Source organism: Nerophis ophidion, linkage group LG01 (genome assembly GCF_033978795.1).
Source record: "Nerophis ophidion isolate RoL-2023_Sa linkage group LG01, RoL_Noph_v1.0, whole genome shotgun sequence".
In the NCBI taxonomy this organism is placed as follows: domain Eukaryota; kingdom Metazoa; phylum Chordata; class Actinopteri; order Syngnathiformes; family Syngnathidae; genus Nerophis; species Nerophis ophidion.
Window position 1 is genome coordinate 24817823 of NC_084611.1, and position 24425 is coordinate 24842247.

Sequence of the window (24425 nt, forward strand, 5' to 3'; positions counted from 1 at the left end):
TCATGTGTCCTTGGCTTTTTTGTCAAATATCCCCTAAAATCATTAGGATTGTTGCTCTTCATGAAAACTGTAAGTAACACTCGGGACAAACTCAATTTTTCGGGAGGCATTCAAACCCTCACAGGCTATACGACCACTGCTTGGACATGCGACACTGCATTTCCCTGACTTCTTTGGCCACATAAAAACACACCCGAACAGAAGACCACCCATCCTGCGGGAGAGCACGGTGTGTGTGTGTTCACAGCCAGTGTAATTAGGACCCTTTCCAGTATCAAGGTGGCTGGACCGGACAATACACCTGGCTGTGTTCTAATAGACTGTGCTGAGGATATCAAGGATATCCTAACGGACATCTTTAACATCGCTCTGAGCCATTAATTGTTTCGAAGTCGTCACAACAGTACCAGTCCTGAAGAAGCCCATAGAGATGCAATGACTATCAGTCCATAGCACTGACTCTCATTATTATAAAGTGCTTTGAGCGGCTGATCATGAAAACATTTGGCCATTCTTCCCCTTCCACTGACCCAATTCAATTTGCATAAAGGCCAAACAGATCGACGGACGACATCTTCTCTTCTGCTCTTACCCACTTGAATTTAATGGATGCATATTATGCTAATGCAGTTTCTCGACTGTAGTTCAGCATTTAACAGAGTCATTGTCCAGCAGCTCATACAAAAACCTGGGACACAAAACTTCTTTGTAACTCCGTGCTGGATTGGGAAGCCACAAAATGTGCGAGTTGGCGGCCTTTATTTTGAGACCAATCTCACTGAGCAACAGGGGTCCCACACGGGTGTGTGCTCAGCCTTCTGCTTTTTAACACTGCTGACCCAACACTGTGCGCCAAAACACACCACGGACTTCGTAAGTTTGCGGATAACAAAACCGTGGTGGGCCCCATCTCCAATAATGACGAAGCCAACTCTACGAGTTAAGTGGGTCTAGTGGTGTAAAGACAATAATCTCTTCCTCCATTTGGGGAAGACCAAAGAACTCTTTCAGAAAAGATCACTGCGGCACCCCCACTGACCAGTGATGACTCCAGGGGGGTGCACATTTCCGAGGATCTCTACCATATTGCTGGCCAAGAATGCCCAAAAATGCCTCTACTTTCGCTGCAAGTTGCAGAGAGAAAAAGTCCCAACCCTTGTCATGTGCACCTTTTTACCCAGGCGCCTTTGAAAGCATGATCACTGGATGCATCACTGTGTGGTATGGAGGCTACAGAGTGGCTTGCCCAAGATTCTGCAACAGTTTAACACAACCAGCAAGATCATTGGTTTCTCTCCAACTTTCGCTGACATTTTTAATACCTAACTTAACCGCATAGCCATCAGCAATGCTAGTGACAACTCCCACCATCTCTCACTGTCACCGCAGCCTCCTGCCCTCAGGGAGAAGGTATCGGTGCCTCTGAGCACGTGCCGCAGGGCTCACAAACCGCTTTATACGACAGGGTGTCAGGAAGCTGAATTCGGCTCACTACCTCTCCTCTCTGCCCCTTCCCTGTGGACAGTAACCCACTCACTAAATTAAGGACTACCTCTGCTAGGTTTGCACAAACACTTGTTTTCAGTCTTTTATGCTTCTCTCTTCAATTTGTTCTTTATTGCTCCAGAGTACCAGATGAGAGGTAAACAGTATGTCAATTATTTTGTATGTCTCCCATCCATCCATCCATTTTCTACCGCTTGTCCCACGTTATAAAAAATTTACAACAATATAAAAATCTTTCAACAGTACATATCAGATGTTTGAAGATTGATTGAAACAGTCATAATGAGTGGAAGAAAGACGACAAAGGAGGACAGTGTAAGTTCACTTTTGACTTCGACATCCTTGGCCTTCTTGTCATAATACTTTAAAACCAATAGGGTTCTTGCGTCAACATAAAACACAAAATCTTAATCACGTTAGACAGGTAACATATAATAGGTTGTCAACCTCAGACTTTCCAAATCAATAGTTTCTGGGTATGAAGTAAAACAAGGTGAAGTTCTTACCCAAGCTTTGACCTCAGATACTTTGTCCGTCAAGTCATACATCATTTAATAAAATCTCCCTCCCATTGACTCCAGTGTCACTCTACATCAATTCTTACTTTTCTCCGTCCAGAATCATCATGACAGCTTCGGCCGCAGGCATCTACGGCAACTTTGGCCAAGCCAACTACAGCGCCGCTAAGCTGGGCTTACTGGGGTTGTCAAACACCCTGGCCATCGAGGGCAGCAAGTACAACATCCACTGCAACACCATTGCTCCTGTTGCTGGGTCGCGGCTCACTGAGACTGTTATGCCTCCAGGTAAGCTACATAAAGCTTTATTATAATCCCGTTTACTTACAACATGAATAGACCTCCTCATTTCAGGCTTAATTAGTATACTTTAAAGGAAAACTGCACTTTTTATTTTATTTTGCCTATTACCCACAATCCCTGTGTGAGACAAGAACATAGGTCTTTTCACCAAAATTGCAGATAATGGGGATTCATCTATTTTGCCCATAAAGCCCGGTAAATAAAACACCAACAATGTAATGTAGTAACAGGCACATTTATGATAACATTTAATAGCTTACTTACAGTATTGTTGGTCATTTAAAACACTACTGGAAATTTTTTTCTTGGCGCATTTTGTGTGGTGTGTCTTACATAAGGGATAATGGGCAACATTCTAAAAAAGTGCAGTTTTCCTTTAAAGACATACAGTGGTACCTCAATTTACGAGTAATTTGAGGTACAAGCTGTCTCTTGGCTTTTTGTTATGCTTTAAATTGCGAGCATAATTTGAGTTACGAGCATTTCCACTCTTGGTGAAGTAGTATTTGTCCACAGCTGTATTTTAAAATGTATCCGTAATTATATGGAGTTGAATAACTAAACATTTTAAATATTTTTAACCTGGTGTCGTTCTGCCTTTTCCTTGGGACAAAATATCCAAATTAGCTTGTTCTGTAGTTAAATCCAATCTTTGTACAATACATAGTGTATATTGCAATGTCCCTATCAAATAAACAGCCCACAGCCAGAGATCGACACAATCCTGCCCACCAACCACTGAAGCTGAGAATTTGAGTGCGAAGTACGACACTTACCGAATCAAATAAACAAACTATTGAAAAAACTGTGTGGGGTGTCAGGTATACCGGTACTAATAATGTAGCTTGGTACTAATGAATTGCAAATTGTACTATACTGCTTCTGAAAATTACCAGTGCTTTATTTTTACCCTGACACGACTGCGCGCCATTGTCACGTCGTGACATTGCTGGTAAAACGAGCAGAGGCGCATGTTAGGCAGCAAAAACAGCGTGGATATAGAAAAGGAAAAGTGGACGCATTTTGGCTTGAAAACTAAGGAGTTGAAGCTGTAAACACGTGAGCGCCTCTCTGCAAGTGGGCTTAGTTCTTGCTTTTTTTAGCCATTAGCTCATACTTGCCAACCCTCCCGGTTTTCCCGGGAGACTCCTGAAATTCAGTGCCCCTCCCAAAAATCTCCCGGGGCAACCATTCTCCTGAATTTCTCCTGATTTCCACCCAGACAACGATATTGTAGGCATGCCTTTAAGGCACGGCCTTTACCGTCCTCTCTCACCTGAAACTTTCACCCCCGTATGCTGTCCTCACTCAGGTCCGCATGCTGACCTGAGGGCAACATGTCATCACGTACGCTTTTCCTCCATACACACAGCGCCTAGTCACATAACATCTACAGCTTTTCACCCACACAAGTGAATGCAAGGCATTATTGGTCAACAGCCATACAGGTCACACTGAGGGTGGCCGTATAATCAACTTTAACCCTGTTACAAACATGCGCCACACTGTGAACCCACACCAAACAAGAAGGACAGACACATTTCGGGAGAACATCTGCACCGTAACATAACATAAATACAACAGAACAAACACCCAGAAACCCTTGCAGCACTAACTCTTTTGGGACGCTACCCCTCGTATTTTTACGTTGCGGAGACTATTGCCAAATTTCACCACAGAAACAAGCAACCACCTCGATGAAAATCCCATATTCGCTTATATTAAACGTACATTGCAACCCCTGGCGGAGAAGCAGCCCAATGGAGCCACCGCATTAGTCCGGTCCTCAAGGTAAATGCTATACATATTTCATAAAACTACTGTAGTTGTTTGTAGTATATTCTATAATTTGATTTTCAAACTGTATTTCTCGGTAAGTGTGTTTTTCTTTTAATAAGCCATCTTTCATGATAAAAATTGTGCTCATTTGGAGCGGCCAAGCCTGGATTTAAATTATTTCACTTCATTTTGATAGACATGGCTGATTTGAGATATGAGTGTTTTGAGTTACAAATTTGGTCGTGGAACACATTTTGCTTGTAAGTTGGGGTACCATTTACTGGAAATATGCTAGTCAAATGTTTTGTCAGGAGTGCTCTGGTATTTTTAAAAACCTAGTGCCAACATTTCTGGTCAAAGATCCTCTAAAAACAGGACTGCTATGTTGTTTTTATTGGCCTGCAAAAAAACTGGTCAAAGATCCTTTCATGACTGTCGAACTTAGCTGTTTTGAAAGACCTATTGCAAAAACACTAGTCAAAGATTCATTAACGACAGGAGCGCTTTGATGTTTTGAATTTAACTCATGCGCTTGTCTGATTTATGGGCTGGCTTTGGCCCATGGGCAGACATTTGAATAATCTTTGTTTATATATGCTGAATATTACCAAAAACACTGTTTCATTACACATTTACACATGATAGCTCACTGTAAAAGAAGCTATTTAATTAAATGGCTGTCATTCATATATTTACTTTTTTTCTGTGCAGAAGCTGGTATTTTTGTGCACCTTTCTGTCCTAAAATGTGTAACAAATGTTTTCTTAGCACAACACATGCATGGTACAAAAACACTGGAGCAGAAGTGATTCTCGGCTGTGCGATGGCAGATGTGCCCTGAAAGGAGGCTCTCATTTGTAGTGCCTGTGTTTTGTTTTATTTAGATCTTGTGGCGGCGTTGAAGCCGGAGTACGTGGCTCCCATGGTGCTCTGGCTCTGTCATGAACAATGCCAAGAAAACGGAGGACTCTTTGAGGTATCACAGCGAGGTCTCACTCCTACTACTGTTTCTCGTGACAGAAATACACTACATACTTGTTCTAACATAAGTATGATTTATGTACCTTCAGCTTGGCGCAGGCTGGATTGGCAAATGTGAGTTTTTTTGTTTAATTTCTATTTCTCCTGGGGAAACGTCTGTATGCATTTGTGATTTTAATTAGCCCGCAGCTCCACCAGTACTGTATGTGACAGGCTTAAAATGACCTCTTTAATGTGCATGTGTGCAGTGCGCTGGGAGAGAACGCAGGGCTGCATCACCAGACATAAGAACCAGCCCATGACTCCCGAGGCTGTCAGGGACCAGTGGGACAAAGTTTGTGATTTTACTGACTCCACCAAGCCGACTTCAGTGCAAGGTCAGTGAGGTTTTGGCAATGAAGGGTAGTGGGGGATTTTAAGTCGGAGACTGGCAGTTCAATTCTGGCCGAAATAACCAAAGGCGAAAACAGCGTGACTCCGCAGTCTCCATTATACAAAAACAGTTTTCTAGGAATTTTGTATTCTTACACAATTTTGTGACATCACGGTATTCTGTTCTTACATTTTAGCAAACATTTTGAAGGTTTTATTGTCAAAGGGTTGAAGAAAACTGTAACTTACAATGTTTCCCACAAGCCAGAAAAACTGACTATGCATTCATCCTCACTGTCATTCCTGCACTATTCTTGTGTTTACTCAAATGATGGCTGGGTAGTGATGTTTTTTGTTCAGAATCTGTGTTTATTTGGGTCTGGGGAAAAAATTTATATATAGCTAAATAGCGATTGTAGGGCTCTTCCCCTGCTTTGCTTTGTGAGAAAGTATCATTTTTTAATTCCAAAAGCAGGAACCTTTTATTTTTAAAAGGATGCTTGAGGTAGCTGCCATAAAAAGTAAAATACAGAACAGTCATTCCGGATTTTATGAGATTGAGAGTAATACTCCTCAGACTTCTTAGACTAATGGCGTAAGAAATGAAGCTATCAATGGCTTTCCCCATTTGAAGGACAAGCGAATGCTGTGCACCAAGTTTTTTCTTTTTACCCAATAGACTCATATTTAAGTATTTTTTTATAATCCGTAATACTGATATTTATGTGATATTAATTAAGTACATGGCACTTCTCAGAGAGCGAGCTTAAAAAGTGCTTCACATAGTTAAAATACAAACAGTACAATCAAATATCAGCATATATAATCTTTAGTTGACACATTGGTAGATCTTGCTTTGGTTTCTGGCTGAGACCAGGGATCTTGGGCTCAAAAATGTTGGTGACCACTCCTTTAAAAGTATAAAACATTATTTGGATATTGTCATTGAGTTTGGTGTTCAATACTTGGTTACTAATTGAAATATTTTAAATGACTCAAACCAGCCTTTTCCTTCCATCTCATCTGTATTCCTCCTGCGTTTGCTTCCAGCAGAGTGAATAAATCTGTGGTTGGAGGTCAAGAAATAAGTATAGGTAAACAGTGTTTGGTGTGTTAATTATTATTATTTATTTTCACCGTATTTCTCTGGCCTGCCTCTTGCGTCCTTTTTTCAAATATGGAAAAGCAGCAAGGACAACACGGTTAGCGCAGAACCGTACGGAGGTATCAGGCCCCAATGGGAGCTTGCTGGCCTCATTAGCATGACTTTGTGCTGCCTCCTCATTTGTAGCTTATTACTGAGGCTTGTTGCTATAACTACCTACCAATGATCACCGATTCGTCTTTTAATTCTATACAAGAGATGTAGTGCAGTTGCTGTGGTCTCTTTTTCTGTCTTGTAGAAGTGCTGTTATTGATTAATCAATGCCAGGAGAAACAGGTTTGTACATCGTTTAGGAAATGTTTAGAGACAAGAAAAAAGAATTTGCTCTCAGAAGTCATGTTTTTCGCTTTTAATCAATAGCAAGCTTAAAGGGGAACTGCACTTTTTTTTCTCTATCGTTCACAAGCATTATGAAAGATATGACTGTACATGTATTTTTTAAAAATGCATTCCAACTCGTTAATAAAAGTCCGCTTACAGCTGAGCTAATGGGAGGTCCTCTATTTTGTGCCTAAAACCCTGCTAAAAACTACCCCAAATACTTCATTTACATTTCGTGAATTTAATATTACCAAGTATTAGCAATATTTTTATGAGCGCTAACACGGATGAACTATTTATAGAGGCGCAGTGATCACAAGCTTGCGTACCAATGTTGACATGAGTGACTGATCAGTTGCTTTCTTGTTTCCTTGCTTTTCAAACTTTATTGTAGATCATAAATCATGCATCTCACCGGGAAATAGAATGACGAGTAATTATTCACACAAGTTGGTGCACTTTGACAGACGATTTAGACCCAGAAATGGCGAGAATGACACAAAAAGACAAGTGGATCCGCCCCCCTTTTCTTTGCAAAGATTATGATTCATTTTTTATTTAAATGGATATATATAATATTTTATTATATTTCTTGGCTCTCAAAGTCTGCAGTGAGTAGATATCAGTGATGTAGTGGGGGGGAAAAAGCTAATGTCATGATGCGTTCTTTAGATTAATGCGCAGCGTATGCTTAAAATGATCAAAATATGTAAATATTAAACGTTATTATAAATGTGCCTGTTACTACATTACATATACTTACATCATGTATATAAAACCTTAATGGAGGTGTTTGGATGTTTTTTAAATGCTTTATAGGCAGAATAGAGCAGCTCCCATAGCCTCCATTGTAAGTGGACTTTTGACCGCATTTATTTACTGTAATATTTAGAATACAATAAAAAAAATTACATCCATCGTCTAGTCTTTCATAATGATTTTGAACAATAGGCAAAAAATTCCAGTTCCCTTTTACGGATAAGTCTGTTTGTATACCCCTCTTTCCGACAAAGTTCAACTGGGATAGAACCGTCACACTTCTGGCAGACGTCTGTGACTTACGGTGTCAAAAGTGGGGCGTGGTTTACCATGTACACTCCTCTAATAACCTGAGGTCATGGGTCTCAATAGTCCCTCAGATCAATACTATGTTAAGGCTGTGGCTCCTCAGATGTCTGTGACTTATGGTGTCTAAAGTGGGACACTCACACCATGTTTTTTAATAAAAGTGTAAGTAGCAGTATTGTTTAACCTCGCGGCCTACCAGGTTGAGAAACCTGTACATGCTCCATCACAAGGAAGAATGGAGGAGCAAAACAACAATAATACATGTTTGTGTATATATACAACAAGCCAAGCAATTCAGCCCAATCAGTCGGTTGCTCCTCCGCTTATCCTCATGGCCTTTTAACCTCTTTGCAGAATCACTCCAGTCCATTATGACTGTGCTGTCTAAGGTTGAGTCGGGGCAAGATGTTCGCAGCAGCCCAACCGCCGGTCCTGCTACTGCAGCCTCCTCCAGCTCTGGCATCGACCCTGTGAGTAGAAGTGGTTAACTCTGCCCTGAATCTGTATTATGTGCAGGCTTTGTACGAACTTTGCTTCACACTGAAATGATCACACTATTTAATTTCAAGACGACAACCATTCACAGAGCTTTATCATTTCCAGCTCAATTCAAAATGAGTATTTGATTGTACAGATAAGTAGTGCATACATTTGTGGATGTGCGTGTGGCCGACCATATCAATGATTCATTACTGGACTCCAATCTTTATCATCAAGGATGAAAAGCTGCGTTTCTTCCATGTCTGCAATCTTAATTAAAAAGGGGCTTTTAGTGATTCGGAGCAGTTTTCATCTAGCTGCTGGTGACTATTGTGCAAAGCAGAAGCTGTGATGTGCTGAACGATGGGTTGTTAATGAGACTAATGAAGACGCAGGCGACCATGAAGGGGTCACAGAGACTGATTTGATGATTAGAAATGTATCTATTAGGTTTACTGCATCCTTTGTACCGTAGGTGCCAATGTACATTTCTGCCAGTGGGTGCTTGGTGTGTGCGTATTAGTATTGTCCCGATACCAATTTTTTGGTACCGGTACCAAAATAATTTCAGTACTTTTCTAAGTATAGGGACCACAAAAATGTAATTATTGGCTTTATTTTAACAAAAAATAAAAAATCAATAAATAATAAACAAATGTTTATAAATGCAATTTAGTCCTTAAATAAAATAGTGAACATACAAGACAACTTGTCTTTTAGTAGTAAGTAATTAAACAAAGGCTCCTAATTAGTCTCCTGACATTTGCAGTAACATATTGTGTCATTTATCATTCTACTATTTTGTCAAAATTATTAAGGACAAGTGGTAGAAAATGAATTATTAATCTACTTGTTCATTTACTGTTAATATCTGCTTACTTTCTCTTTTAACATTTTATCTCTACACTTATTCTTCTCTTATTTGATACTTTACATTAGTTTTTGATGATACCACACATTTAGGTATCAATCTGATAACAAGTAGTTACAGGATAAGACATTGGTCATATTCAAAGTTCTCATGTGTCCAGGCACATATTTACTGAGTTTATAAACATAATAAAAAAAAAAAGAAAAGAAAGATTTTGTGATGTTAAATATCGATGTAATCATAATAATATCGACTAGATACGTTATTGTATGTGGCATCATTACAGTGAATGTTAGGTGTAGATCCACCAATGGCGTTTGTTTATATTGCAGCGTCCCGGAAGAGTTGGTGCTATAGGGACTTCTGGGTATTTGTTCTGTAGTGTTTATGTTGTGTTGCGGTGCAAATATTCTTTCAATATGTGTTTGTCATTGTTGTTTAGTGTGGTTTCACAATATGGCACATGTTTATGACAGTGTTGGCATTGTTCATACTGCCACCCTTAGTGTGACATATATGCCTGTTGAGTAAGTATGTCCTTCATTTGCTCGTGTGCGGTGTTCAAAGTCAAGATATTTGTGTCATTAGTTCATTATCCGGCACAACCAAACCTTGGTTAGTCTTTATTAATTAAAGACTATATGAATTGGGACTTTTTAATTATGTAAAACTAGGAATGTCCCATAATATTGGACTGCAGATAAATGCTTTTAAAATGTAATATCGCAAATTATCGGTTTATCGGTTTCAAAATTATCGGTATCTGTTTCAAAAAAGGAGAATGTATGACTTTTTAAAATGCCGCTGTCTCCACGGACGTAGGGAGAGGTACACAGCGCCAATAAACCTTAAAGGCACTTCCTTCGCATGGCGGGCCAGTCACATAATATCTACAGCTTTTCACACACACAAGTGAATGTGAATCATACTTGGTCAACAGCCATACAGGTCACACTGAGGGTGGCCGTATAAACAACTTTAACACTGTTACAAATATGCGCCACACTGTGAACCCACACCACACAAGAATGACAAACACATTTCGGGAAAACATCCGCACCGTAACACAACATAAACACAACAGAACAAATACCCAGAACCCCTTGCAGCACTGACTCTTCCGGGACGCTACCCCCGCTACAATATACAACCCCCCGCCTCCACACACACACACACACACACACACACACACACACACACACACACACACACACACACCTCAATTCCGCCCCCAACCCCTCCCACCTCAACCTCCCCATGCTCTCTCAAGGAGAGCATGTCCCACATTCCAAGCTGCTGTTTTTAGGCATGTAAAAAAAATTAATGCACTTTGTGACTTCAATAATAAATATGGCAGCGCCATGTTGGCATTTTTTTCCATAACTTGAGTTGATTTATTTTTGGAAAACCTTATTACATTGTTTAATGCATCCAGCGCGGCATCACAACAAAATTAGGCACAATAATGTGTTCATTCCATGACTGTATATATCGGTATCGGTAATTAAGAGTTGGACAATATCAGAATATCGGATATCGGCAAAAAAGCCATTATCGGACATCTCTATGTAAAACGGACTAAACTCGCCACAAAATTAACAAGATTGATTTCTCAAAAATGAACTTAAAGATTGAAAGTTGCCATTAATCCCAAGTGGGTGCTTTGGTGCTCGAGCACACACGGGATCAGCGCATATGCTTTTTACTGTATTCTCTAATAAGGCTTAAATACAATACTAATCAAATGTAAATACAGTACTAATCAAATGTGTAGACTCTTTTTCATTCCCTAACATGAGAAAGTGTGTACATGTGTGACTGCACATCTCATGTATTTTAAGATTGTACTACAAAGCTTATTTTTGTGTTAGATGGTAGCAGTTGGACAAAAACTTCCTCCGTCTACATTCAGCTTCTCACACACGCAGTGCATCCTGTATGCGCTGGGCGTAGGCATGTCAACAAAGGACCCCGACCACCTCAGGTACTGGAGATGACGTGTTCAGCCACAGCCATGCTCCTATTTGCCTCATACCTACCATGGTGTTCTTTTTTTAGGTTCCTGTACGAAGGCCATCCAGATTTTAGCTGCCTCCCCACCTTCGGGGTCATTCCCTCCCAGGCGGCCATGATGGATGGCGGCCTGAGCGCAGTGCCCGGACTCAACATTGACTTCACGCAGGTTAGAAAATGTCAATCTCAGCTGCATCCTTCTTCTTGTACACAGCTGTTTTCAAACCATATTTTACGCCGCTCTAGGATAAAAAAAAAAACAATTATTGTCACATAATGTTGTTTTACAAAATTAAATATCTTAACTTGAATATATTAGAAATTAAGCAAGTACTTTTTAAGCCAAAATAGCCATCATAGTGAGAGACCAAATTTATATTTAAGCTTACATTACACATACGAAGGTCCTGAGTTGTCATAGGTTCAATCCCAGGCTCAGGATCTTTCTGTTTGGAGTTTGCATGTTCTCTCCGTGACTGCATGGGCTCCCTCCGGGTACTCCAGCTTCCTCCCACCTCCAAAGACATGCACCTGGGGATAGGTTGATTGGCAACACTAAATTGGCCCTAGTGTGTGAATGTGAGTGTGAATGTTGTCTGTCTATCTGTGTTGGCCCTGTGATAAGATGGTGACTTGTCCAGGGTGTACACCGCCTTCCGCCCGAATGCAGCTGAGATAGGCACCAGCGACCCCGCGCGACCTCGAACGGAACAAACGGTAGAAAATGAATGGATGAATACCCATAAAAAGCATGCTTATAAGGAGTAGTTTCATAGCAATAAATGATTTAATTTGTTGTAATGGGGCCAGGCACCAAAAAACTGTAAGACACAACAGTTCTACACTACTGAGTAAGAAGAAATGATTCACTTTTGGAAAAGCGCTTTCTTAAGAAAACATATTTAGTGTGAGGAAAAAGCCAAAGTGTGTTTAAAAATACATTGGAATATTTGAAGTCAAACATCACCCGTAAGAAGGTTGAACACTGATTTTGTTTGGATTTAGAAACATTTTTTGCATATGAAATATTCCATTCATAGGTGAAACTGCAGCCTATCATCCATACAGGCGGTGCATACAAATAACATTATTACCTGTCACACAAGTGTAAAAAGATGTTAACCATTTTAAAACCAGTAACAAAGACTCACTAACTTTGATAACAGGCCGCTTCTTATTTTGGAGTAAGTGTTGCAAATATGTCAACAAGAGTAAAACATACATTCATGTCTCATCAAACAGATATTAACTTTGCCTCGCCACTCCCCGGGAGGGACAGCGAGCTGTTAAAGCTTAACTAATTTTTACTACAACATTGTAAAAGGTTTAAAGCTTAACTAATTTTTACTACAACAATGTAAAAGGTTAATATAGTCCACTCCTCTTTCTTTCTCCCCATTTTTTTTACTTTTTTTTTTTAAATTCATGTAAGTCTTTTCATTTATGTATTGTTGCATTTGAAGCGATTGTAACGTTGATAATAATAAGTAAGTATTATGATTCACTAATTATTTATATTGGTAGTTTTATTGCTCCATTTGTAGTGCAATAATGTTCATTGTCATTTCCGTGTTACTATCTACTTAATGAACTGGTTCTTTTTCTTTATCATATTTGTATATATCCGTTTGCTGATCTAGTTCTGGGGATAGGTTGATTGGCAACACTAAATTGGCCCTAGTGTGTGAATGTGAGTGTGAATGTTGTCTGTCTATCTGTGTTGGCCTTGCGAAGAGGTGTCAACTTGTCCAGGGTGAACCCCGCCTTCCGCCCGAATGCAGCTGCGATAGGCTCCAGCACCCCCACGCAACCCCAAAAGGGACAAGCGGTAGAAAATGGATGGATGGATGGATGGATAGTTCTGTTGTTCTTTCTTTCTGTCGGATCCCCTTCTTGTCTCCACAATTTCCCCCTCTGTATTTTTCTTTGTTTTATTCCCTCCTGCTCCAGTCCGGCTGCGCCAAACTGTTAATACATCAACTATTTAATAAAGTTAAATACAAAAAAGGCAAGAAAAATATCCCACTACTCATCTGTACAGCAGATATGATCATGCTCCTGATGGGTCCTGGTGAGCGCCTTGCATGGCAGCTCCTGCCGTCAGTGTGTGAATGTGTGTGTGAATGGGCGAATTGGGAAATACTGTCAAAGCGCTTTGGGCTCCTTAAAAAGGGTTAGAAAAGCGCTATACAAGTACAACCCATTTACCATGTAAATCAACAACATGATTCACCTGAGTGGCTGGACAGGACATATTAGGAAATAACTTTGAAAAGAAAAACTAACTTTACAAAATAAATATTGTATCAAAACAATACAAAATGATGAATTACACTAGTTGTTTGAAGTAATGACATTTTTTTATGTATTTTTTTAATTCAATGAATATCATCTACTTCAGGGGTTCTTAACCTTTTTGACCTGGGGGGCCAAATTTTCCACGTCAAATGAGTAACTAGAAACTTCCTGCGGAAATTTCGATAGGCCTGTCATCTGCGCTGTCAACTTCTGGCCTGGGGTCAATAGAAGTTTGCATACTTCTAAGATGGCACCAAGTGTCTAAAGCCATGATTTTTAGGTTTAATTGCAGAAGATTAACAAAAAATCCAACATCAAATATTAATATGCTAACATTAGCATGTTACTATAAAAGAAGTTAGAGTACTTTTAACATGGTGCCAATTATCAAAATCCATGATTAGTAGGTTAAAACAAAAGCAAATAGCAAAAATGCTACCAAAAACATTAGCATGCTAACATAAGATAGGTTTACATACTTCTGAGATGGAGCAAAGTATCAAAAACCCTGATTTTAAAACCAAAATTAGACAAAATGCAAACATATAACATCAGCATGCACCACTTTAGTCTTCATTTTTGCACTTAAGAAATTTCTCTAGGACTTTTGATCCAGACTTCTTCTGTTTTTTTGATTTTGTCATTACTGCCACAAGTGTTGGAAAAATGTATGACAACTAAGTCCTGCTGCCGCCTGCTGAGAAACATTTTTTTGGCATCCGTCTAGGGCAGGGGTGCCCACACTTTTTCTGCAGGCGAGCTACTTTTCAATTGACCAACTCGAGGGGATCTACCTCATTTATATATATCATTTATATTTATTTATTTATGAAGGAGACATTTTTGTAAACAAGTTAAATGTGTTTAATGATAATACAAGCATGTGTAACACATATAGATGTCTTTCTTTCACGAAGACAAGAATATAAGTTGGTGTATTACCTGATTCTGATGACTTGTTGCATTGATTGGAATCAGACAGTAATGATGATAACGACCACATTTTCAAATGGAGGAGAAAAAAAGTTATCCTTTCTGTACAATACCACATGAAAGTGGTTGGTTTTTGGCATCTAATTCATCCAGCTTCCATACACTTTACAAGAAAAACATTGGCGTCAAATTCCGTAGCGTGCTTGATTGACATTCACGGCACCCGAGGGTCTTGTGAGATGACTCTGGCTGCTGCCAGTTCATTATTATGAAAAAATGACAGAGAGGAAGGCGAGAAACACTTTTTATTTCAACAGACTTTCGCGACGTCCCTTCCGTCAAAACTCTAAAGGCTGACTGTACATTTCCTATCTTCACAATAAAAGCCCTGCTTCATGCTGCCTGCGCTAACAAAATAAGAGTCTCGGAAATCTGGCGTGCACAAGTGATGTGCACGCCAGCTTTCTGAGGGATCGCTTGTGCACGCCAGTCTTCCGAGACTCTGTATTTAGTTAGCGCAGGCAGCATGAAGCAGGGATTTTATTGTGAAGATAGGAAATGTGCAGTCGGCCTTTAGAGTTTTGACGGAAGGTACGGCGCGAGAGTCTGTTGAAATAAAAAGTGTTTCTCGCCTTCCTCTCGGTCATATTTTAATAATAATGATCTTGCAGCAGCCAGCGTCATCTCACAAGACCCTCCGGTACCGTGAATGTCATTTAAGTGACGTCTTGGTGAAGATTGATGATCCCTAATTTTTAGGTCTATATTTTTTAAAAGCCTGGCTCGAGATCGACTGACACACACCCCGCGGTCGACTGGTAGCTCGCGATCGACGTAATGGGCACCCCTGATCTAGGGGGCCTCAATGGGCCCTGGCGATGTGGTTGAGAAAAACTGATCCACTTTTTCTCATCCCTGTACTTCACACTCCCGGTCTTTTTTCTAATGCAGTGGTTCTCAAATGGGGGTACACGTAACCCTGGGGGTACTTGAAGGTATGCCAAGGGGTACATGAGATTTTTTTAATAAATATTCTAAAAATAGCAACAATTAAAAAATCCTTTATAAATATATTTATTGAATAATCCATCCATCCATCCATCTTCTTCCGCTTATCCGAGGTCGGGTCACGGGGGCAGCAGCCTAAGCAGGGACGCCCAGACTTCCCTCTCCCCAGCCACTTCGTCTAGCTCTTCCCGGGGGATCCCGAGGCGTTCCCAGGCCAGCCGGGAGACATAGTCTTCCCAACGTGTCCTGGGTCTTTCCCGTGGCCTCCTACCGGTTGGACGTGCCCTAAACACCTCCCTAGGGAGGCGTTCGGGTGGCATGCTGACCAGATGCCCGAACCACCTCATCTGGCTCCTCTCGATGTGAAGGAGCAGCGGATTTACTTTGAGTTCCTCCCGGATGACAGAGCTTCTCACCCTATCTCTAAGGGAGAGCCCCGCCACACGGCGGAGGAAACTAATTTCGGCCGCTTGTACCCGTGATTTTATCCTTTCGGTCATGACCCAAAGCTGATGACCATAGGTGAGGATGGGAACGTAGATCGACCGGTAAATTGAAAGCTTTGCCTTCCGGCTCAGCTCCTTCTTCACCACAACGGATTGGTACAACGTCCGCATTACTGAAGACGCCGCACCGATCCGCCTGTCGATGTCACGATCCACTCTTCCCCCACTCGTGAACAAGACTCCTAGGTACTTGAACTCCTCCACTTGGGGCAGGGTCTCCTCCCCAACCCGGAGATGGCACTCCACCCTTTTCCGGGAGAGAACCATGGACTCGGATTTGGAGGTGCTGATTCTCATTCCGGCCGCTTCACACTCGGCTGCGAACCGATCCAGTGAGAGCTGAAGATCCCGGCCAGATGAAGCCAACAGGACCACATCGTCTGCAAAAAGCAGAGACCTAATCCCGCGGCCACCAAACCGGAACCCCTCAATGCCTTGACTGCGCCTAGAAATTCTGTCCATGAAAGTTATGAACAGAATCGGTGACAAAGGGCAACCTTGGGGGAGTCCAACCCTTACTGGAAACGTGTCCGACTTACTGCCAGCAATGCGGACCAAGCTCTGACACTGATCGTACAGGGATCGGACTGCCATAATAAGACAGTCCGATACCCCATACTCTCTGAGCACTCCCCACAGGACTTTCCGAGGGACATGGTCGAATGCCTTCTCCAAGTCCACAAAGCACATGTAGACTGGTTGGGCAAACTCCCATGCACCCTCAAGAACCCTGCCGAGAGTATAGAGCTGGTCCACAGTTCCACGACCAGGACGAAAACCACACTGTTCCTCCTGAATCCGAGGTTCGACTATCCGGCGTAGTCTCCTCTCCAGTACACCTGAATAAACCTTACCGGGAAGGCTGAGGAGTGTGATCCCACGATAGTTGGAACACACCCTCCGGTCCCCCTTCTTAAAGAGAGGGACCACCACCCCGGTCTGCCAATCCAGAGGTACCGCCCCCGATGTCCACGCGATGCTGCAGAGCCTTGCCAACCAAGACAGCCCCACAGCATCCAGAGCCTTAAGGAACTCCGGGCGGATCTCATCCACCCCTGGGGCCTTGCCACCGAGGAGCTTTTTAATTACCTCAGCAACCTCAGCCCCAGAAACAGGTGAGTCCACCACAGATTCCCCAGGCACTGCTTCCTCATAGGAAGACGTGTTGGTGGGATTGAGGAGGTCTTCGAAGTATTCCCTCCACCTATCCACAACATCCGCAGTTGAGGTCAGCAGAACACCATCCGCACCATACACGGTGTTGACAGTGCACTGCTTCCCCTTCCTGAGGCGGCGGATGGTGGTCCAGAATCGCTTCGAAGCCATTCGGAAGTCATTTTCCATGGCTTCCCCAAACTCTTCCCATGTCCGAGTTTTTGCCTCTGTGACCGCCGAAGCTGCACACCGCTTGGCCTGTCGGTACCTGTCCACTGCCTCTGGAGTCCTATGAGCCAAAAGAACCCGGTAGGACTCCTTCTTCAGCTTGACGGCATCCCTCAGCGCTGGTGTCCACCAGCGGGTTCTAGGATTACCGCCACGACAAGCACCAACTACCTTGCGGCCACAGCTCCGATCAGCCGCCTCGACAATAGAGGTGCGGAACATGGTCCACTCGGACTCAATGTCCAGCACCTCCCTCGTGACATGTTCAAAGTTCCTCCGGAGGTGGGAATTGAAACTTTCTCTGACAGGAGACTCTGCCAGACGTTCCCAGCAAACCCTCACAATGCGCTTGGGCCTGCCAGGTCTGTCCGGCATCCTCCCCCACCATCGCAGCCAACTCACCACCAGGTGGTGATCGGTAGAAAGCTCCGCCCCTCTCTTTACCCGAGTGTCCAAAACATGAGGCCGCAAATCCGATGACACAACTACAAAGTCGATCATGGAACTGCGGCCTAGGGTGTCCTGGTGCCAAGTGCACATATGGACACCCTTATGTTTGAACATGGTGTTTGTTATGGACAATCCGTGACGAGCACAGAAGTCCAATAACAAAACACCACTCGGGTTCAGATCCGGGCGACCATTCTTCCCAATCACGCCTCTCCAGGTTTCACTGTCGTTACCAACATGAGCGTTGAAGTCCCCCAGCAGAACAAGGGAATCACCCGGGGGAGCACTCTCCAGTACTCCCTCGAGTGTACCCAAAAAGGGTGGGTACTCTGAACTGTTGTTTGGTGCGTAAGCGCAAACAACAGTCAGGACCCGTCCCCCCACCCGAAGGCGGAGGGAGGCTACCCTTTCGTTATTGAATAATACTTCAACAAAATATGAATATAAGTTCATAAACTGTGAAAATAAATGCAACAATGCAATATTCAGTGTTGACAGCTAGATTTTTTGTGGACATGTTCCATAAATATTGATGTTAAAGACTTATTTTTTTATGAAGAAATGTTTAAAATTAAGTTCATGAATCCAGATGGTTTTCTTATTACAATCCCCAAAGAGGGCACTTTAAGTTGATGATTACTTTTATGTGTAGAAATCTTTATTTATAATTGAATCACTTGTTTATTTTTCAACAAGTTTTTAGTTATTTTAATATCTTTTTTTCCAAATTGTTCAAGAAAGAACACTCAAATGAGCAATATTTTGCACTGTTATACAATTTAATAAATCAGAAACTGATGACATAGTGCTGTATTTTACTTCTTTATTATTTTTTTTCAACCAAAAATGCTTTGCTTTGATTAGGGGTTACTTGAATTAAAAAAAAGTTCACATGGGGTACATCACTGAAAAAAGGTTGAGAAGCACTGTTCTAATGGCTGGAAATAAAAGTTATGTCGATCTTTATCCATCCATCCATCCATTTTCTACCGCTTATTCCCTTTGAGGTCGTGGGGGGGGGGGGGGGGGGGTGGGCGCTGGTGCCTATCTCAGATACAATCGGGCAGAAGGCGGGGTACACCCCGGTCAAGTCGCCACCTCATCACAGGGCTATGTCGATCTTTACTATAAGCTAAAGCTAGCAAGAAAGACCAAATGTTTTGTGCAGATCTTACGGGGTTCACTGTGACATTTACAACACCAACCACAGTAATGGTGGTGCTTGTAACTCCATTTTTTTTGTCAAAACCCTCTAAAGTTGAGCAAGGACTGTATGTGGATGTCATCAAAGACCGTGGTTCAAAGAACATGTGTTGCTCTAAAAATGTAATTGTTTTTTCTTCAATATCTGTTGATCCTCATATGTGTTTGTGTGGTGTCAGGTGTTACACGGCGAGCAGTTCCTGGAGCTCTACAAAACTATTCCTACTTCTGGTATGTAACAACTTGAAGTCCCGCCCCCATCACATCGAACACAATATCAAATGTCAATCAACATTTGACATCCCCTTGAAGGCAGTCTGACCTCGCAAGCCTCCATCGCGGACGTTTTGGATAAAGGTTCTGGAGCGCTCATCCTCCTTGATGGTGAGTGACAGGAAGTGGCGTCTGCCTTCATTGTTCTTAAAACGCCGCGTCCTCACAGTGAACACCTACAGCGGCGACGAGCTGATCTGCTTCAACCAGTTTTCTGTGTTTGTGGTCGGCGCCGGAGGATTTGGAGGCAAAAGAACGTCTGAGAAAGCCAAAGTAATGCGTTCAGTCATAAAATACACGAGTAATATCCAACTAGTGGTTACGCCGTGTACGTGTTTGATTCCCTGTAGGCCCTGGTGCTGCCTCCTCAGCGGGCGCCAGATGCAGTGCTGGTGGATTCCACCACCAGAGACCAGGTGAAGAAGGATTATGAGCTTGTGTCCTTTCTTGACCGACTTTATATTCTCAGCTCGTCTCCTTCCTGTGCGTTCCCAGGCCGCCTTGTACCGTCTAAGCGGGGACTGGAATCCCCTCCACATTGACCCAGGTTTTGCCGCCATGGGAGGTACAGTAGGGGTTAGATAATGTCAGCCACCATTGAAGACACGTGAGACTCCTTCTTGCATCTCCTTGTAGGCTTCAAGGCGCCCATTCTGCATGGTCTGTGCTCCTTTGGCTTCGCAGCGAGACACGTCCTCAAGCACTTTGCAGGCAACGATCCCTCCAGATTCAAGGCCATCAAGGTGTGCAGTACTTCTATTGTGAAAGGTGGCGGTTATTATTGATAACTGGCGGGAGGAGCGCATGTATTTATTCCTAACTGCTGGAAGGAACGTGTGTATTTATTGCTTTTATTGATAACTGGTGCGGGGAGCGTGTGCATTTATGTATAACTTGTGGGAGGAGCTTGTGCACTTACTGCATTTATTGATAACTGGTAGGAGGAGCGCATGTATTTATTGCATTTATTGATAACTTCTGGGAGGAGCTTGACACTTATTGCATTTATTGATAACTTGTGGTAGGAGCATATGCATTTATTGATAACTGGTGGGAAGAGCATGTGCATTTATTAATAACTTGTGAGAGGAGCGTGTGTATTTATTGCTTTTATTGATAACTTGTGGGAGGAGCACATGCATTTATTGCTTTTATTGATAACTTGTGGGAGGAGCGCGTCTGTTTATTGATAACTTGTGGGGGTATCGTGTGTATTTATTGATAACTGGCGGGAGGACCATGTGCATTTTTTGATAACTTGTGGGAGTATCGTGTGTATTTATTGATAACTTGTGGGAGGAGCATGTGTATTTATTGATAACTGGTGGGAGGAGCACGTGCATTTATTTCTTTTAATAACTTGTGGGAGGAGCATGTGCATTTATCGATAACTTGTGGGAGGAGCACGTGCATGTATTTTTAACTTGGAAGAGCGTTTGTATTTGTTGTTTTTATTGATAACTGGCGGGAGGAGCACAAGCATTTATTGATAACTTGTGGGAGGAGCATGTGTAATTATTGATAACTTGTGGGAGGAGCAAGTGTATTTATTGATAATTGGTGGAGGAGCATGTGTACTTACTGATAACTTGTGGGAGGAGCACAAGCGTTTACTGCTTTTAGTGATAACTTGTGGGAGAAGGATGTGTATTTATTGATAACTTGTGGGAGGAGCACAAGCATTTATTGCTTTTATTGATAACTTGTGGGAGAAGGATGTGTATTTATTGATAACTGTGGGAGGAGCACGTACATTATTTCTTTTATTGAAAACTTGTGGGAGGAGCATGTGTATATAGTTTCAAGTTTCAAGTTTATTGTTCTTCGGTCAATGGTCAACAAAGCAAAAAAAACAGTTGTACATTCATAGATTGAAAATAAAACGTTGTACATTATATTGATAACTTGTGGGACGAGCATGTCCATTTATTGCTTTTATTGTTAACTTGTGGGAGGAGCATGTGCATTTATTGATAACTGGTGGGAAGAGCACGTGCATTTATTCATAACTTGTGAGAGGATCGTGTTTATTTATTGCTTTTATTGATAACTTGTGGGAGGAACGCGTCTATTTATTGATAACTTGTGGGAAGACCACGTGCATTTATTCATAACATGTGGGAGGAGCATGTGGATTTATTGATAACTTTTGGGAGGAGCATGTGCATTTAGTCATAACTTGTGGGAGTATTGTGTGTATTTATTGATAACTTGTGGGAGGAGCACGTGCATTTATTCATAACTTGTGGGAGGAGCACGTGCATTTATTGCTTTTATTGATAACTTGTGGGAGGAGCATGTGTATTGATAACTTGTGGGAGGAGCACGTCCATTTATTGATACCTTGTGGGAGGAGCATGTGTATTTATTGATAACTTGTGGGAGGAGCACGTCCATTTAGTGATAACATGTGGGAGGAGCATGTGTATTTATTGATAACTGGCGAGAGGAGCATGTGCATTTATTGCTTTCATTGATAACTTGTGGGTGGAGCATGTGTATTTATTGCTTTTATTGATAACTGGCGAGAGGAGCATGTGCATTTATTGCTTTTATTGATAACTAGCGAGAGGAGCATGTGCATTTATTGCTTTTATTGATAACTTGTGGGAGGAGCATGTGCATTTATTGCTTTTATTGATAACTGGCGAGAGGAGCATGTGCATTTATTGCTTTTATTGATAACTGGCGAGAGGAGCATGCGCATTTATTGCTTTTATTGATAACTTGTGGGAGGAGCATGTGTATTTATTGATAAGTTGTGGGAGGAGCATGTGCATTTAGTGATAAGTTGTGGGAGGAGCATGTGTATGTATTGATAACTTGTGGGAGGAGCATGTTTATTTATTGATAACTTGTGGGAGGAGCATGTGTATATATTGATAACTTGTGGGAGGAGCATGTGTATATATTGATAACTTGTGGGAGGAGCATGTGTCAATATTGATAACTTGTGGGCGGAGCATGTGTATTTACTGAAAAATTGCGGGAGAAACACGTGCATTTATTGCTTTTATTGATAACGTGGGAGGAGCACGTGCATTTACTGATAACTTGTGGTAGGAGTGTATGTATTTATTGACAACTGGCGGGAGGAGCTTGTGCATTTATTCCATAACAGTGTACTGTGAATTTTTAGTGTGCTTTTTGCACAAGGTGGTGGCTGTTATTAACAACTGACAGGGAGAGGCCTTGCATTAATCATATGACAAATCACTGTTAGAGTGGGCTTTGACTTAGTGGCTCATTTGGAGTCTTATTTTTTTTTAAGTGCAAGTGGTGGTCATTTAATACCTGGTAGGAGGAGCACAGACATTAATCATCTGACAGGTCAGAAGTGTGTGCGAGGGAGCGTAATGGTTTTTGAGTCATGCAAGGTGGTGGGTAGACCTTGGCCAATACATTTTGCTGCACAATATATATTTACCCACAAATAATTGGCAACAAACTATATTGTTGTCAGCATTATTTTGAGACTAAATTAAACTAATGTAGTCATAATGTATGATGATAATGCAAGTAACCCATTCAAACGCAATAAACTCTTTTAACCTTTGTAATTAACAAATCAATAGCTTTCGATCAGCCTAAATTGGTAAACAAACTGGTTGCAGAGAATGCACGTCAATAAATATTGACCAATATTGACCATCTTCAAGTGCATTTTTTCCCATTCGGAAAACCTGAGTTGAGTGGTTGCTGATGTTGTCTTTTTTTATTGAGTTTCCGTCACTTTCCAACAAATTAGGCGGAGTGGGTTGTTTGTCATGTCATGTTGATGGGCTCATCTTGCTTATTCGGTTTGAAGCCAAAATATTGCTACATCGGACATTTGTCTTTGCAGTTATTTTTTCCCCCCTCATAGTTATTGTCAGCGTGCTGCTTCTGACTAGAGAGTTGCCACTAGCAAGGCTCTCTGTCCGAACATCCCGAGTGTGTCACGACTCGGCTCACCAAAACAAAGATTGTGGATAACTGACAATTTAAAGCAGGCCTGGGCAATTATTTTGACTTAGGGGCCACATTTAGAGAAAACAATGTGTCTGGGGGCAGGTATATCTATTTTTAGGAACACTAAGACAAAACCTCACAATGTCTGATTTAATGCTAAAAACGTGATGACAGACCACCTTAAAAAACATAATAGAATTTTACATTTTTCTATAAACGATAAAACACTGAATATTGACAAAATATGAATGTCACACCCCTTTTTGATCGACATATATTACAGTCAAGTGAAATGCAACAAAAATACAACAAACAGTGAAATATGAACGCGAAGGGTACAAAATAATTCTCCCAGGGATCAATAAAGTACTTTCTATTCTATTCTCTATATCACTAAGCTTTAGAACTTTGTTGTGAAAATATCCTTCCGCGCCTGTGGAAACGCTTCCCGCCCACATTTTCTTGGTGTCTCGTCTGAGCTGCTGTGACGTAGATGACCATAGTAACTAATTAGATGACCATAGTAGATGGTATATCATCCATAAGCGCAGATTCCAACCATTGAAATACTTTGTATATTTGAAGACTTACGGTCATTAGAAAACATGACTGTACATCATAATGGCAGCTACACTTTCCATCTAAAAAAGTTATTTTGGAATGTCCGGCGGGCCAGATTGAAGAGCTCAAAGGGCTTTAATTTGCCCAAGTCTGATTTAAACATTTAATTCTGCTATTAAATCAATTCTCTCAGGTGATGAGAGCGATGCACAGAGTGAACCCTCTTATATATACCCTGTTTGGAAATGAGACTTGAAAAAAATAAACACAGACTGACATTGCCAGTTATTGAGTACATTTTTATTTATTGTTGGAATAATTAACTAGCAATAGTTCTAATTACTATTTGGCGGGAAGAGCGATTGCAATAAACGTGTGTGAGCAATTGTGCCAGGCCTTTGCTTGATTTTAGTGGATTATTTTGGGCCATGCTCAACCATATGGTCCAAAGTAGTGGTTATTGTATTTTTCGGACTATAAGA

General features: G+C 41.6%; 1 protein-coding gene across 1 annotated transcript in view; it reads left to right on the top strand.

Moving 5' to 3' along the window:
* Positions 1 to 24425, top strand: part of hsd17b4 (hydroxysteroid (17-beta) dehydrogenase 4) — a 51277-nt gene that overhangs the window by 20857 nt on the left and 5995 nt on the right. The window contains exons 8-20 of the mRNA XM_061899527.1: positions 2125 to 2312; positions 4991 to 5082; positions 5177 to 5201; positions 5336 to 5464; positions 8368 to 8483; positions 11236 to 11348; positions 11423 to 11546; positions 19338 to 19389; positions 19471 to 19542; positions 19601 to 19704; positions 19782 to 19847; positions 19927 to 19996; positions 20068 to 20174. Of these exons, the coding sequence (XP_061755511.1) occupies positions 2125 to 2312; positions 4991 to 5082; positions 5177 to 5201; positions 5336 to 5464; positions 8368 to 8483; positions 11236 to 11348; positions 11423 to 11546; positions 19338 to 19389; positions 19471 to 19542; positions 19601 to 19704; positions 19782 to 19847; positions 19927 to 19996; positions 20068 to 20174 (1258 nt within the window). The remainder of the gene's footprint in view (positions 1 to 2124; positions 2313 to 4990; positions 5083 to 5176; positions 5202 to 5335; positions 5465 to 8367; positions 8484 to 11235; positions 11349 to 11422; positions 11547 to 19337; positions 19390 to 19470; positions 19543 to 19600; positions 19705 to 19781; positions 19848 to 19926; positions 19997 to 20067; positions 20175 to 24425) is intronic.